This window comes from Accipiter gentilis, chromosome 33 (genome assembly GCF_929443795.1).
Source record: "Accipiter gentilis chromosome 33, bAccGen1.1, whole genome shotgun sequence".
Lineage (NCBI taxonomy): Eukaryota > Metazoa > Chordata > Aves > Accipitriformes > Accipitridae > Astur > Astur gentilis.
The window spans coordinates 3,400,292-3,413,332 of record NC_064912.1 but is presented as its reverse complement, the minus strand read 5'-3'; the positions used below and the strand labels follow the sequence as shown (position 1 = coordinate 3,413,332).

General features: G+C 43.4%; 1 protein-coding gene across 6 annotated transcripts in view; it reads right to left on the bottom strand.

Annotated features, from left to right (window-relative positions):
- SLX4 (SLX4 structure-specific endonuclease subunit) overlaps window positions 1-13,041 on the bottom strand; it is a 36,014-nt gene that overhangs the window by 11,196 nt on the left and 11,777 nt on the right. For 5 of the 6 annotated variants that reach the window (XM_049835390.1, XM_049835393.1, XM_049835392.1 and 2 more), the window contains 7 exons: window positions 12,132-12,306; window positions 10,287-10,502; window positions 9,087-9,301; window positions 7,669-7,982; window positions 5,891-6,173; window positions 4,387-4,475; window positions 1,102-1,248 (listed from right to left, as the gene is read on the bottom strand). In XM_049835390.1, the coding sequence (XP_049691347.1) occupies window positions 1,102-1,248; window positions 4,387-4,475; window positions 5,891-6,173; window positions 7,669-7,982; window positions 9,087-9,301; window positions 10,287-10,502; window positions 12,132-12,306 (1,439 nt within the window). The remainder of the gene's footprint in view (window positions 1-1,101; window positions 1,249-4,386; window positions 4,476-5,890; window positions 6,174-7,668; window positions 7,983-9,086; window positions 9,302-10,286; window positions 10,503-12,131; window positions 12,307-13,041) is intronic. The other variant, XM_049835394.1, reaches the window with a different exon arrangement.

Below are 13,041 nucleotides of genomic sequence, written 5' to 3'. Positions count from 1 at the left end.
AAAACACAAGCTCCAAAGTAATCTCTGATTAATTACTGTCTCCTTGTTACCCAAAATCCTCAACAGAGACGAGCACCCCCTCACCTATACAGAAAATAAACATGAAATGGTACTCTGCAGGTGGCGACTTACGGGAAAACAACCCTCTGCAGGCATCGAAAATACAGCATAGGGCCAGTCCCACAACTCTACCCACAGTGGATGGGAATACTGAAGCCAGGCAGAGTTGCAAGGAAATAATAAGAGAACATGGCTAACCCAATAGTTTTTTAAAGTCCTTTGATTTGTGGGGACACACGAATTTGCTAATATTTGTGAAGATCCCTTAAAGAATTCATATTAATAGTGCTGTATGGCATATAAGAAATTGCTTGCCCTCCCCGAGCTTTCATGGACCCCTTAGAAATGGCCTGAATAACCCTGGGTGGAAACTACTGCCAACATGCATGAGGATAAAACTAAACTTTCCAAAAGGGCAGCTTTAAAGAAAGCTCCTTTTGGCTGTATGGACTGGTGGCAGCTCTGTGAAAGAGTAGAGTTCAAATGTTAGCCTCACTGCCTTTCACTGTCCTGACAGGAGGCTGCATAGGAGCAGGCTGGGAACTATTCAACCCAAAATGCTTCTGGGAACATAAGAACTACTTTACTAGCCTTGCAAAAAGCACAGTTCAGTGCAGCTATCTCCAAAGCAACTGTGAGAGTGACAAAACCTCTGTGTAGGTTATTTTTAAGTACTTCCCAGAATCCTTCTACTCCATACTTAAGCTTCCCAGCCTGGGTGACAGGCAGGACACAGCAAGATGGACAAGGCAGTCTGCACTTGCACAGGTACAAAAATCCTAGGGCAAAAAGCACTTAGGAAGCTTCCTCCATTGCTCACAGGATCCTTGCCTCCACATAGTCTCCTCAGACAAAGTACCCCATTTTCCACCACTTTGTCAGGATTCTGGTTTCCTAAGCTGAAAACCCACTGCAGGTCCAGAGGCACTTGCCATTAGGCCAGCAGTGCTCTGTGCCAATTCTGTCCCATTAACTGATTGTAGGTGTGGGCAGTCTGGGCTTTCCTGAAGCAGAGGAAGAAAGTATGTCAGCAGTACTTACAACTTGAATAGCCTGTGGACATCGTGCATACAACACAAACATGTGGGCATAAAGGACTTCCCCACAGTCCACCTGGAACTGGACATCACTTAAGTGGGGGTTGTTGACCATTGCACTGAAATCTTCAGCCAGCAACCTGAGAGAGGACTAGAACCCAGAAGGAACACAAAGACAGAAGTTACATTACAGCTGTCAAACATTTCCCTGAAAAATAAGAAGGGAATAACCCAGTTTATCAGCATTGCTGTACTGTGGGCCCCAGTCTGGATACACTGCCTTTGCCTCCTGAAAATAATCATCAGCATCATCAACTTCAGGTCTTCCATACAACAAATAAGCAGACAAGTCTAACAGACGTTTCTGGCTTTGTTTTCCTTCACTTTTTCACAGTCTGGCAATTGTGAAGAAAGGGCAGTTGTGTTATATTCTACTGTACTTGTTCTGCCTTGTATTACAGCACATTATCACCCTCAGATCTTCACCACACCATTTCCTGATGTGGTCTAGCCACTGCCTACAGCTGGCCTCTTGATCTTCTGCCTTCCACCACATTTTTAGGAAACTGTAATTTCCACTTTGACAGACTTGAACTCAATTCACTATAATTACAGTAAGAGGAAAGAGGATGACTCAGGGATAGGGTAATGAGCCTTTCTTCTCCCGTTCACTGTTTGCACATGACAGCTGAGAAGAGCAGCTCTGTAACAAGGGGCCCACACAGAATAAAATTAATGCAGGTATCTAGTTCAGAGGAGCTTGCATGCTTGTTACTGAAACCCCTTTTGAAAATTCCACTCTATTATAAAAAAAGAAACATAATTTCTATTATCGTTCTAGAACCCCCTGCTGGAATTTTGGGGAGGGCTTGTTGACTGAGCTACCTGTGACTGGTTACTGGTGATGGTAAGGTCAGGCCTGGGGCATGCTGCCAAAGACGGCAAATGATGAACGCTCTGTTTCTGCTCTGGAGCTGCTCCCAGTACGAACCCACCCCAGGCAATCTTGTAAAGACTCAGATCCCTCTAGGCAAGCGTTGCACCTCTAGAGGTGGCCAGTGCTTCAGAGAAGTGTGAAATACCCTCAGCTCACAGTTGAGAGGCTGTCTGACTGTAAGTGGAAACCAGTTTATCGTTAACACACTAATCATTGACCTTGTGCTTTTCAAACCTACTGCAGAGTCAAGGAACTGCAAGTTTTATTCCAGTGAACATCTGCATGAGATGCAGTTCCACCTGGAACAACACAGCTCTTTATTTTATTAGCAGGTTTCTACATTAGCCGTGGACTGTGGAAACCTAACCTTTCTACTTGCTCCAGCACATGTTTGCAGGCAGCCAACACTAATTAGCGCCAAAACAGCAGCACACACCGGAACACTTCTTCCAGGCCTTCATAGGTGGGCTAGAGAAGACTCTGCATGTCGTGGGAGTGGTGTGGACTGATCTCCAAGGGGAAGACAGGAAGCTCAGTCTGGAAACTAATCTGATGTTTCTTGCTTTCTTATTCTTGGCAGGTAGGATACCTGCAAGACAGTGCCTCAGGAAGCCAGCAAACACAGACTCCTGATGCTACGTTCCAGGCAGCAAGCCCAGAACAGCTTTCCTGCCGATGCTAAAATTATGAATCAGGAACGGGAAAATTAAATAAGGCTAGAAACCTCCTGGCTGCACCATGCTCTGTGCAAAGCAAACAGACTGGTCTGAAGACAGTTCCGAGTGGGCACGTGCTCCTGTCGGAGAACACACCCAGACACTCTCTTGTACTGAGGAAGCCAGCTAGACTGGACTCCATGGATGTGACAAAGGTCTTAAGAATGGGTGGGGGGATGTGTTACCAATGCAATGGATGTATTTGCTCTACATGGTTACACCCTGTCTGTGCTCATATAAAGCACAAATCTCTCCCACTGGCAATCCAACTCTTCAGCAGCACTTCATTTGCTCAGGAAAACTATCATGGAATCAAACTAAATCTGAAAAAATGATCATACGGGTTTTGCTGATAGTAACCGAGTTTCAACAGAACAGTTTCTGTATTGCTAAAGGCCTCTGGTTTAATAGACTGAGCAGCTTATAAAACAAGATGTTTTTTCCTGCTAAGGATTTTTTTTTTTAATACCCCCAAAGAATATCTAGAGTTTCTGTAACAAGTAGTTGGGATGCTCATGTTTAGTGGATTACCACCTCAGAGAATTGTCTCCTTTTAGAATTTTCTTTAATTCTATTAGCACAATATTCTCAAGACATCAAAATTTACCTGGCATCAAAAGCTACTAGCTTTCATGGCATGATTACTTATTATCAAACCAAAGATAGTTAAGTTTCACCAAATAAAGTAGATGACCCTGGTAAGAAAATGAATTAGGTTTTTTTTATATGCACTTCAGTTAAAGAAAACTGATTATAATCTGCAGGGGATTACATATCCACTGGTGCATCTGCGGTAAGACGTGATCTACAGAACACTACTGGCTTGGAAAAAAAAAATAAAAATCTGTGACTTCCTAGCCTGTATTCTTCACCTAGTCACCATAGAGGGCACACTGATTTTCAAGCTAGATCTTCTGATATGTCTTCCCATAATTGAGGATTTTCTACACTAAACCTTTTAAAAGCTCCCATTAGCAGCACAAAAGTCGTCATCTTCCATGGACCTCACAGCATTCCACATCATCTATCAGGCTTTTACGCCAGATGAGAGAATTTGGTGCAAGTCAGCCAGTCCTTGCAAGAATTCTCTCTTCCACTGCAAGGCATGGCATGGAGAGGAAGGTGACAGAGGAACAGCTCCATTCAGAACCATCTGAAGTAGCTGGGTGTGTGAGCCTGGAGGAAGCACCAGGCAGCTCTGTCTCTCCTGGGCTGCAGCCAGTTTTCTCTTGGATAGCCTGGGCATTAAAGCAGAGCACTGCCTAACATGGTGCAGCTGCATGCCTGCATCCCCCAAATATTCTTAGTGCTGTGACATAACTCTTTAACCTGATTCTCTTTATATAAACTGTGCACAGGTTGGCTTTATATTACCTGTCATTTTAACATCAGGTAGGACAAGTACTGAAAAATCCATGGGCCTGCTTATGGGCATCAATGAAATATCACCACATGTGCTGACCTCACCTGCACCCATGAAGATTCCTGAGCAACTGTGAACCTTAAGCACCTCTTTGTTTCTACGTAAAGGAATGGGAAATATTCCATGCTTCTATGAATTGAACAAATGCAATAGCTTCTTTTTTACAGTGATAAACAAATGCAAAAAAAGTGGAAAAAAAGGGTTGTCCCTTACTCTTTTACAGCTGCTCTTCAGGAGGCTCTTCTCTTTGGATGGGGGCACAAAGCCACTCTGTGGAATATCACTGGAAGTCAGCTCTTTTCCTCAAAGAAGAAAATGCACATCACAAGTCACATACAACTTCCTTGTGAGAGAGAGTGATGTAAGAACTCCTAGCAGGGTCCTTGCCATGACAGCTCCCTGAGACAGCTACTATAACCAGCCTGACTGAGTTGAAGGCTCAGCGTCTCCCTCACGCCTTTATCAGAGGGTTTGGCTCTGGGCTGTGACAGGCTGTGGGTACCGAGTACCATTCAGCCACGAGCAGCCTCAATCTACTGCAGACCTTTGTGTGCCATAGTCATCCAGATGGAGGAACTGTGGAGTGCAGCATGCTTCTCTGCTTTCACGTCTGTCTTCCTCCAGTTGGAAAAAAACTATGACACAGAGTGGGATGGGACATGCCACAGTCTCATCCTAGCAGACAAGCAGAATGTATCTTGGATCCACATTTCAACCTAGACAAATTGCTGTGGGCCCTAGTGCTTACAGGCACAGGCAGCCAGTGAAATCAGTTTCACACAGCTTGAGCCCTGTGGTAGTCTACAGAGCGCACAGAACAGGATGTGGAGCAACAGAAAAAATTAACGTCTTCAGAAACAGGTTCTGGTGCATTACTGTCTGCACAGTGTTTTTTCTCCACCTGGTCTCATTTACACACACAATATAGATTTATGCATGGAAATGATTTCCCTCATCCAGGAAGCTGTATCTTCACTGAAATCCCGGTAGTTTTATAGGACCAGGAACCGTTTGCTGCAGTTTAGTAAGGAAAGCGAGGAATATTATACCAAGTGAAAATGCAGACAGGTGAACTTAGCAACCATGTTCTCTTTCATAGGTGAGCAGGATACACTCAATACATTCTGAACAGCCAGGCCATTTTAAGGGATATCATTGACCTTGAAATGGTGCAGCTGTGCACCACACGCAACTATGACTGGGGACATTAGAGAGTTGCCCATAGAGGAATTCTAGGTGTTGTAATTTTTCAACTCTGGACAGGTACAGATAAACTTCAGGTTTGTGTAACCAATGTACCAACATAAAATCATCCCTCTTGCACATCTCTCTTATCCAAGACCTGAAAAGACAGTGCACATAACAGAAAGACTGTCCAAATAGCAGGGATAAGGATTTTGTCCCAGCTGTTGAACATATCCAGGCTCCCACCTGGCAGAAAATACTTTGATATCTTTAAGGGAATTTTAAAATAAAATTTAGTATCTGCTGCCCAGGAATTCTCTTAAACATTGGGATTTAGGAATCATTTCAGAAAAGTCAGCTTGATTGTATCTAAAGCTTACTGCAGAAAAATGTCCCCCCACAATATCACCTCTTGGATCAACATCAACATCCTGTGGGTGCTGTCATGGCTCTCCTAACTTTGCACAGCCCAAGTCTGGCTCTGTGTAGCTGAAGGGACTAGGGACAGGCTCACAAAGCTGCCAGAACTTACCTGGCTGCTCCGCTGCCTGAATGTGGTCAACATCAAGGTTCCACTGAGTAAGGGTAAGTCCTTCCCTGGCCAACTCAACTAGGTCCTGCAGGGTCTGAACATCCTTCTGGCTGTGAGACAAAAACTGCCCATCTCCTTCAGGGGCTGACTTTGATTCATCAGAACTTTGGCCTCCAACCTCTGTGCAAGTGAGCTCATGAGAACTGAGGTGAGGCTGAATTTGCTGGCATACTTTTGGCTGATCAGATCCCACCGATGGCAGAAGGTTCTCTGGCTTATGATTCTGATCAAAAGAGGAGGAAAAGAAGACACCAATAAATTAGGTCTTATTTTATGTATTTGCAGAGCTCAGAGTACAGTCTCTACTTCATACTTTTGAAACATCTAGTAAAGGATTACAGAGCGCTCCCCAGGTACAGGGGCTTCTGAGGCAAAAGCTCTCTGCAGTTTTATGAAGGACTCTCCAGAGATAAGACAGCTCTGAACAGAAGAAAGGAAACTACAACAGAAAATGCAGAAAAGGTGGTTTCTCCAGGAGCATGTCTGTGCAGACAATTGCCAAGCAGGGAGAGAGGATGGTGGAAATGCTCCCACTCCAACTTCTAAATATTACATTGTAGCTGGAGAGCCTGGCAACAGTCAGAGCTGAAGCTCTCCAGGTGCTTCTGTTCTGAGTTCTGAAATGCTTTTGCAGGTACATGTAACTAAATCAAACTTTCACCTTGGAGCTGATATTTTCCAGGTTTGGTCTCTGTTTCCCAATAAAAATAGTTTTGTTTGTTTATTTCTAAGTACAAATGGTTTAGCCATTTCTGTGAATGGAAAGAATCAGAGGGAAAACACACTCTTGCCATGATTTTAAAGGCCTTCCTACTTTTTATTTTTAAACTTCTCTGGCAGTTTTTGGCTTGAACAAAAGGTCAAAAATCTTCATAGAATGCAATCCCTCCAGTGAAAAACTCTGGGCTTTGACTAGGGAAGAAATATTAAATAAAGCACTTATGTATGCACAGTAGTTTTTGAACAGAAGCACCAAATAATTCCTCAAGGAAAGAATGAGGGAAGGAAGAGAAGTCGTATCCTTCTTCTCAGAAAGCAAGTACGTGATAAGATCAGAGACTAAAAGAGCTTTGTCTATTTCTGTAGGCACTTTTTATAAAACTAAAGAGCATTGAAAGAGGCAGGAGATCTAGGTGAAAAACAGAATGAAACAGTGGAACTGAAAACTGGATCAAAGCTCATATGCACCAAGAGGCAGCGGGATGCACAGGGAAAGCCTGAAGTGCAAATGCTTTGCTTTACAACTCTAGGTGCTCCCACCTTCTCCTGTGTGCAAGACAAATAGCAGACTTCAGTTTAAACTTTTCACCCAGATGCTTGCTGAGTGCAACACATGGCCAAAGCTCATACTAGAATCAGAGAAAAGTGCCAAGAAGGAAAACAAGAGTCAGGCTGCCATAAACATGGACAAACTAGTGGCAAAATGAGCAGGATGGGGTCCCTTTACTCAGTACTCTCTGTTCCCATCAGTTTATTTTCTGAAAGCTTAAGAAATAGCATGGTAACATGAGCCTTGGTCTCCTCTCCAAAAGGAAGAAATGAAAGTTCAAGATCATAAAACCTAACTGTGTAAGACCAGGGGACAACAGGGCACTAGCAGTGAGTATGCAGAGGCAGGGGATCACTTGTTTTAAGTACCAAATGAAGAAAGAGAAGCGTTACTGGGCAAGTGAACCAGGGCACACAAATATCAGAGCAAGGACAAAAGAGCATCCCACCTGCACAGGCTTCCAAGGTACAATTGGGGGGGTTAATGCAGCAGTGTAGAATGATTCAGGGTCATAGGGTCCTGTCAGAGCACTGATATTCCATAAAAAGCACTCCTTGGTTTTGGACAATGGCAAAAGCCAGGCTGCTTTCCCGGATTCATCCTCCAAAATCCTACTAGTGGGAAGCTGAGGCGTGGGAGGGAATTCCACCTCTTCTGCAAGCAGCATAGCTACTCGCTCTTGGATCCTTTTGCGGGCCTTCTCTGGGTCCTGAAGCAGTAAGGGTGGAGGTGCAGTTGGGCCTCTTTTACGCCGTTTTTTCTCTTTAAAAAGAAAAGGAACAGGAACCCAAATAAACAAACAGCTGAACACATAGGGCAGAGGAGCTCAACATGTCAGCTCCTTCATGTGCTGCAGTCAGTGATGACCAAAAGGCAGCAACAAGCTGAACACAACTCTTAAGATTTTTGCAGGTAGTCTGAAGCCTCACATCACCCTTAAGGGAGAAATGAACTCCAGAAAAGACTGACTCCTGCTCACACTGCTCTGTTGCCTGTTGGGAGCTGTCACATCTCTACAAAATCTAATCATTATGGAAGCAACGGATATCCATGCAGTCTACCTCCCAGACCCATGGAATGCTGCCTGTATGGCAGTGCTTCACAAAAAAGGGAGAGAAAAACTCCAACAAATCCATGAAGGACTCCTTTTCTTGTGTACTCGTCACTGATGATATCAAACCACAGCTCACACAAACACTGAGCAACTTTCACTTGGAACTCCTGTGTCTTACTACCTTTGCGTTACTAATGCTCAACAACAAATCCAACCAGGAATACTTATTGGCAGGAGGAGATCTGAGCAGGGTTATGAAGAGTGAAGTCTCCTCTTTATACAGCACTCAACGCTCTCCTCTGGCAGTTGTCTTCCTTTCTAAACCTTTCTGCACACTGAAATAGCGAAGCACATGCTCAACAGCATGTAGTATACACATATGTCTGCTACAGAATGAAAACAGAGAAAAGGCTGAAAAAGCTGCGTTAGTCCAGGCTGCAGCAGGATGAATAGGAAAAAAAATCTCCTGCAGGAGAAATAACAATAACCTTTTCATATTATTTCTTTTCACTTCCATGGTTTACAAAAAACAACAGCTTATCTTAAAAATATTTTACAGATTCAAAACAATCAATCAGTGAAAAAAAGCATGAGATTCCTAAGGGATTTCACTAAAACCCATGGACATCCTGCAGCTTTTCTTGACTGTGTGTGGATACTGCATATTGTTGAGGCTCTGACAGCTTAAATAAAACAAAAACAGGGCTGTCATCCCTCCTATACCCAAGAGGAAAGTTTTAGTGAAGAGCAGGCTGTGTTATGTTACTCCTCCAATAACACAGCCTTTGACACTAACTCACTTTAACACATACCTGATCCTGGCTTCCATTTGATTGGCAAAGCAGCCACTGGTTTCACATTTGTAACTGATTTTGCTTGTTCCTGCTTTTCTTGCTCTAACAGAGAGCGTGACATTGCCATAGCAACCAGCAAATCTTCATCCTTCGTCTCCATTTTGGCCCTCTTCTGCATTTTCTTCGAGTCCTCTTTGGAGGAGCATTTTCGCTTTGACCTGCTTGGTTGATTGCTAAAATACAAGAATGCAGCAGGAAGCCCAAGTTAATGTGACTGGATCAGAGACAAGAAACACTGAGTGCTCCAGACCAGCTGCTCTACTTGCTCAGAGAGATTCCCCTATCAAGGATAATGAAAAACTATTCAGTACCTTCTTCCCTAGCAGAGAGCAAAGGATTTCTCACCATCTGTGGAATTTAGAGCAATTTAGAGAAAGTCTTATTTTGAAAAGGTAACCACAAGACTACAGCACTGATGTAAGCATCTGCTATCTCTACCTTGAACACTTTTTTGTACCAAGGGGGAAAGAACAAATTGAAGCAGGGCAAAACCAAGATCACCACAAAATGCTTTCCCACTCTTCTGCTTCCACAGGGATTGGGCAACGGTCCTTCCTCAGCACAAAGGGACTTGCGAGCCCTTCTACAAATTCAGTCAGGCACCACTTGCTGTATTCTGAAGATTCTGCTCAAGTCCAAGACAGCAGATGCAGCTCTGTACCGAGCACATTTCAAAACATCACGTCTGTTTCCTCTTTGGCTCAGGGTGTAAAGCACATATATCCAACACAGCCACAAGCTGAATAGCAGAGGCATTGGCAAACAGATGTTCTGGAGAGACTGCATACTCGTACTATGTGGTGTGCTTAATAAGCTCAAACACACCATTCAGCTTTACTGCATAATTGCCTCATAAAGCACAAATAATTCTGACAAACCAGTGTAAGATTATTTATTCCCCATTTTGCTCCTGCCTGCTGACTTTTAAAGTCATCCACCACCTGACCACTCCTGAAGAAAAGCAAGATGATTTCTCCAACTAACTACCACATTCTCCTCATGTGGTACTGGGTCATGGCTCTACTTGACCTTCTTTGGACCTGGGGCCTACCCAGTGTGTGAATCTGCCTTGCTTCTACCATTCATCCCCAGGAGCACAGGTTCAATGTCTCTCAGGCCAAAGAAAGTAACTAGCATCTTTTATTTTTACCACCTTACCTGGGACACTGAAGAGGTGCATCACCAAGCGTGGACACCTGCAACTGCACTGCCTGAAGAAGCAGCTTAGGGGGTACATCCATCTCGACAGCACAGCGTTTCAAGTGACTGACTCGGCTCTGTGCAGTTTGGAACTGCTTCCCGCAGATGGGACATTCAGGGACCAGTGGTTTGCTGGAGGATGACATCTGTGCCTCTTCCATCTCATCCAGACACCTGTGAGAAGATGGCAAAGCTTACCTCTGAAGACTTTAAAACTGTCCACGCTATGATTTAAACCATATTAAAGAAAAGGAAGCACAATTATCTCTAATATCTGTTACAGCCTGAAACATCCCCTAAAGAAACAAGAATTATGTGCCCGCCACTGTCACAAACATGACATGTAACAGTTAGATGGAGATTACGGCCTCAGAGGCATATTAAAAACTGTTGCTCAAAAGCAAGTGCAGGTCATAACCTTCTTTAACTTCACCGCATGTCCACCACCTAATACCTCTTTCTGCATTCATTCTAACATTCCAGCTAACTTATAAACCACTGTTAAAAAGGATCACCCCACCAGAGAAATGGTAAGTCTTCCTCACCTGAAACATCACTTCTTCTTGTCCTTCTTACTACTCTTGAAGGCGCATGACCACATGCAGTGTCAAGAATGCAACTGTTTTCAAGTCAGATATCTCACTTGACAAGGACAGTGTTTTATGTCACAGACAAGGGAGCAGCTGAAATTAACACCACACTCAAGAGTGCAGGATAATGAACTTCTAGTAGGCCAAAACTACATAAAAAAATTTTAATTGTTCTTTTTCTGTCCTCTCCAAAGAGATTCAGGATGTGAAATCCTGGATCTGCAGTACCTATTACAAAAATCACTCCCTGATTACATAATGGTACACACTACCTACACACACAGGGCTGTGTTGAGAGACCATTCATCTGATGCAAGAGGACTGCTGATTACTTTTTTTGCCAGTGCATCTATCCATCTACAGCTTCACCTCTTGTGATGAAGACTGCTATCAAAAAATCCATTGATAATACAACCTTGTAATCTCATCATATGATTACATGCTTAATAGTTCAGAAAGCAGACTTAATTTCCAAAAAGCATTTCTGACACACTGTCACTGTTTTACAACCTCTGCCCTCTCAAGCAGCAGTAAATACCTGAAGACAGAAACAGCAGTAGCACCTCTAAAGCTGCAGATGCAGACAACTCTAACAAATGTGAGCCACTCAATAACTTGATGTAGGACTGGCCAAATTAAATCACTCTTGCCTTCTGAAAGGACTCGAATTAAGAAATTGCAAACATTCAGATATGCTGTTTCTGATACTTTCTCAGCAGAGAAGCACAGACTTTTAATTTACAAAGACCTGTGCGTACATAATATATTAACAGTACTTGGTATTTACCACTAAGGAAACTGTTACATTAAGGGCACTAATTTTCAATTTGGTCATCTTTCTGAATAGTACCACCTTTCTCTCAGCAAACAGCTCGGATATGCAGTGACATACTCTAGTATGTGTCTTTAGAAGAACAATTTTCAGCAAAATAGAGCAAACATTACTTTGTTGGCTGAAATTGGTATCACATCTCCTCTATCACACTACTGGTGAAAGTGGCACTGGCCTTACCACACATATGCAGAAGCCCTGCAGTTCAAGACAATCAGCCTCTGCTTTGAGACCAAAACGACTTGTTAATTTAAGCCATAAAGGTCAATGCCACTATGCAGATTCCCCTGCTACCATGTTCTTTAATGGATAAGCTGAGCGAGCAGTCTGTGAGGTTAATGGCAGAGGATGTGGAAAGGACACATCATGCTGGTCTTTCACCTGTTAACATGCTGCTCTCGTCGCATTGTGTTCATGGCTGAGAGATCCTTCTGGCAGATCTGACAAAAAAACAAGCCTGCATCCTCCAGGCTTGCCAGGGCTTCCTCTTTGGTTTCCTGCTGAAGAGCCAAAGCCAGAGCACCGTCATGTTCCATGGACAGAAGATGGTGGGTATCTGGCAAAGAAGGGAGAGATGATCTAAGATAGAAAACTAAGAATCCTGTATGAAAGGCATGGAGCCGTTATACTTCTCATTATTAGTTTATTAAACTAGACACACAAAAATTAATTGCAGTCTTTCTCTTGCATCTTCACATCTCATCTCTCACAAGGGAATGCTACAGAACTGCACTAGCTGAGGAGCAAGAGGTGGCAATTTGTTCACAGTACATCACATGCCAGAGCCAAAAGAAGGGTAAGTTTTGGCTAAAGTTTCTGGGGAGAATATGGGATCTTACACATTACATATTAAAACACAGCAGATTTTCATGTCCATACAGAACCGACGGGGCCTTGACTTATAAAGAACCAAACCAGAGTAAAATTACTGTGAATTCAATTTATCTGCATAGAACATACTACCTTATAGAGTGCTTGGGGATCCACCAAAGATGGAGTCATATTTACCTAACAGCTACCTAACACTGTCCTATGGGAAGGATGACAAAGTCCACTGGTCCTGTTGGAATTTCAACCTGTTTCCAAGAAGACAATTAACCTTCCAGAATGTAACATGAGGTTGATTCAGCCTTAGAGAAGAGCTGGGAGAAAAGTACGGACAGTCCTTTAACAATAGAGAAAGCAAGTTTTCTCAGTGATCTGGAGTGATTTATTCAGTGCTGCACACTAAGCCACTAGGCTAGCTGGGAACTAAGCCCAGGAATCTGGACTGCTTCTCATGCAACCATTC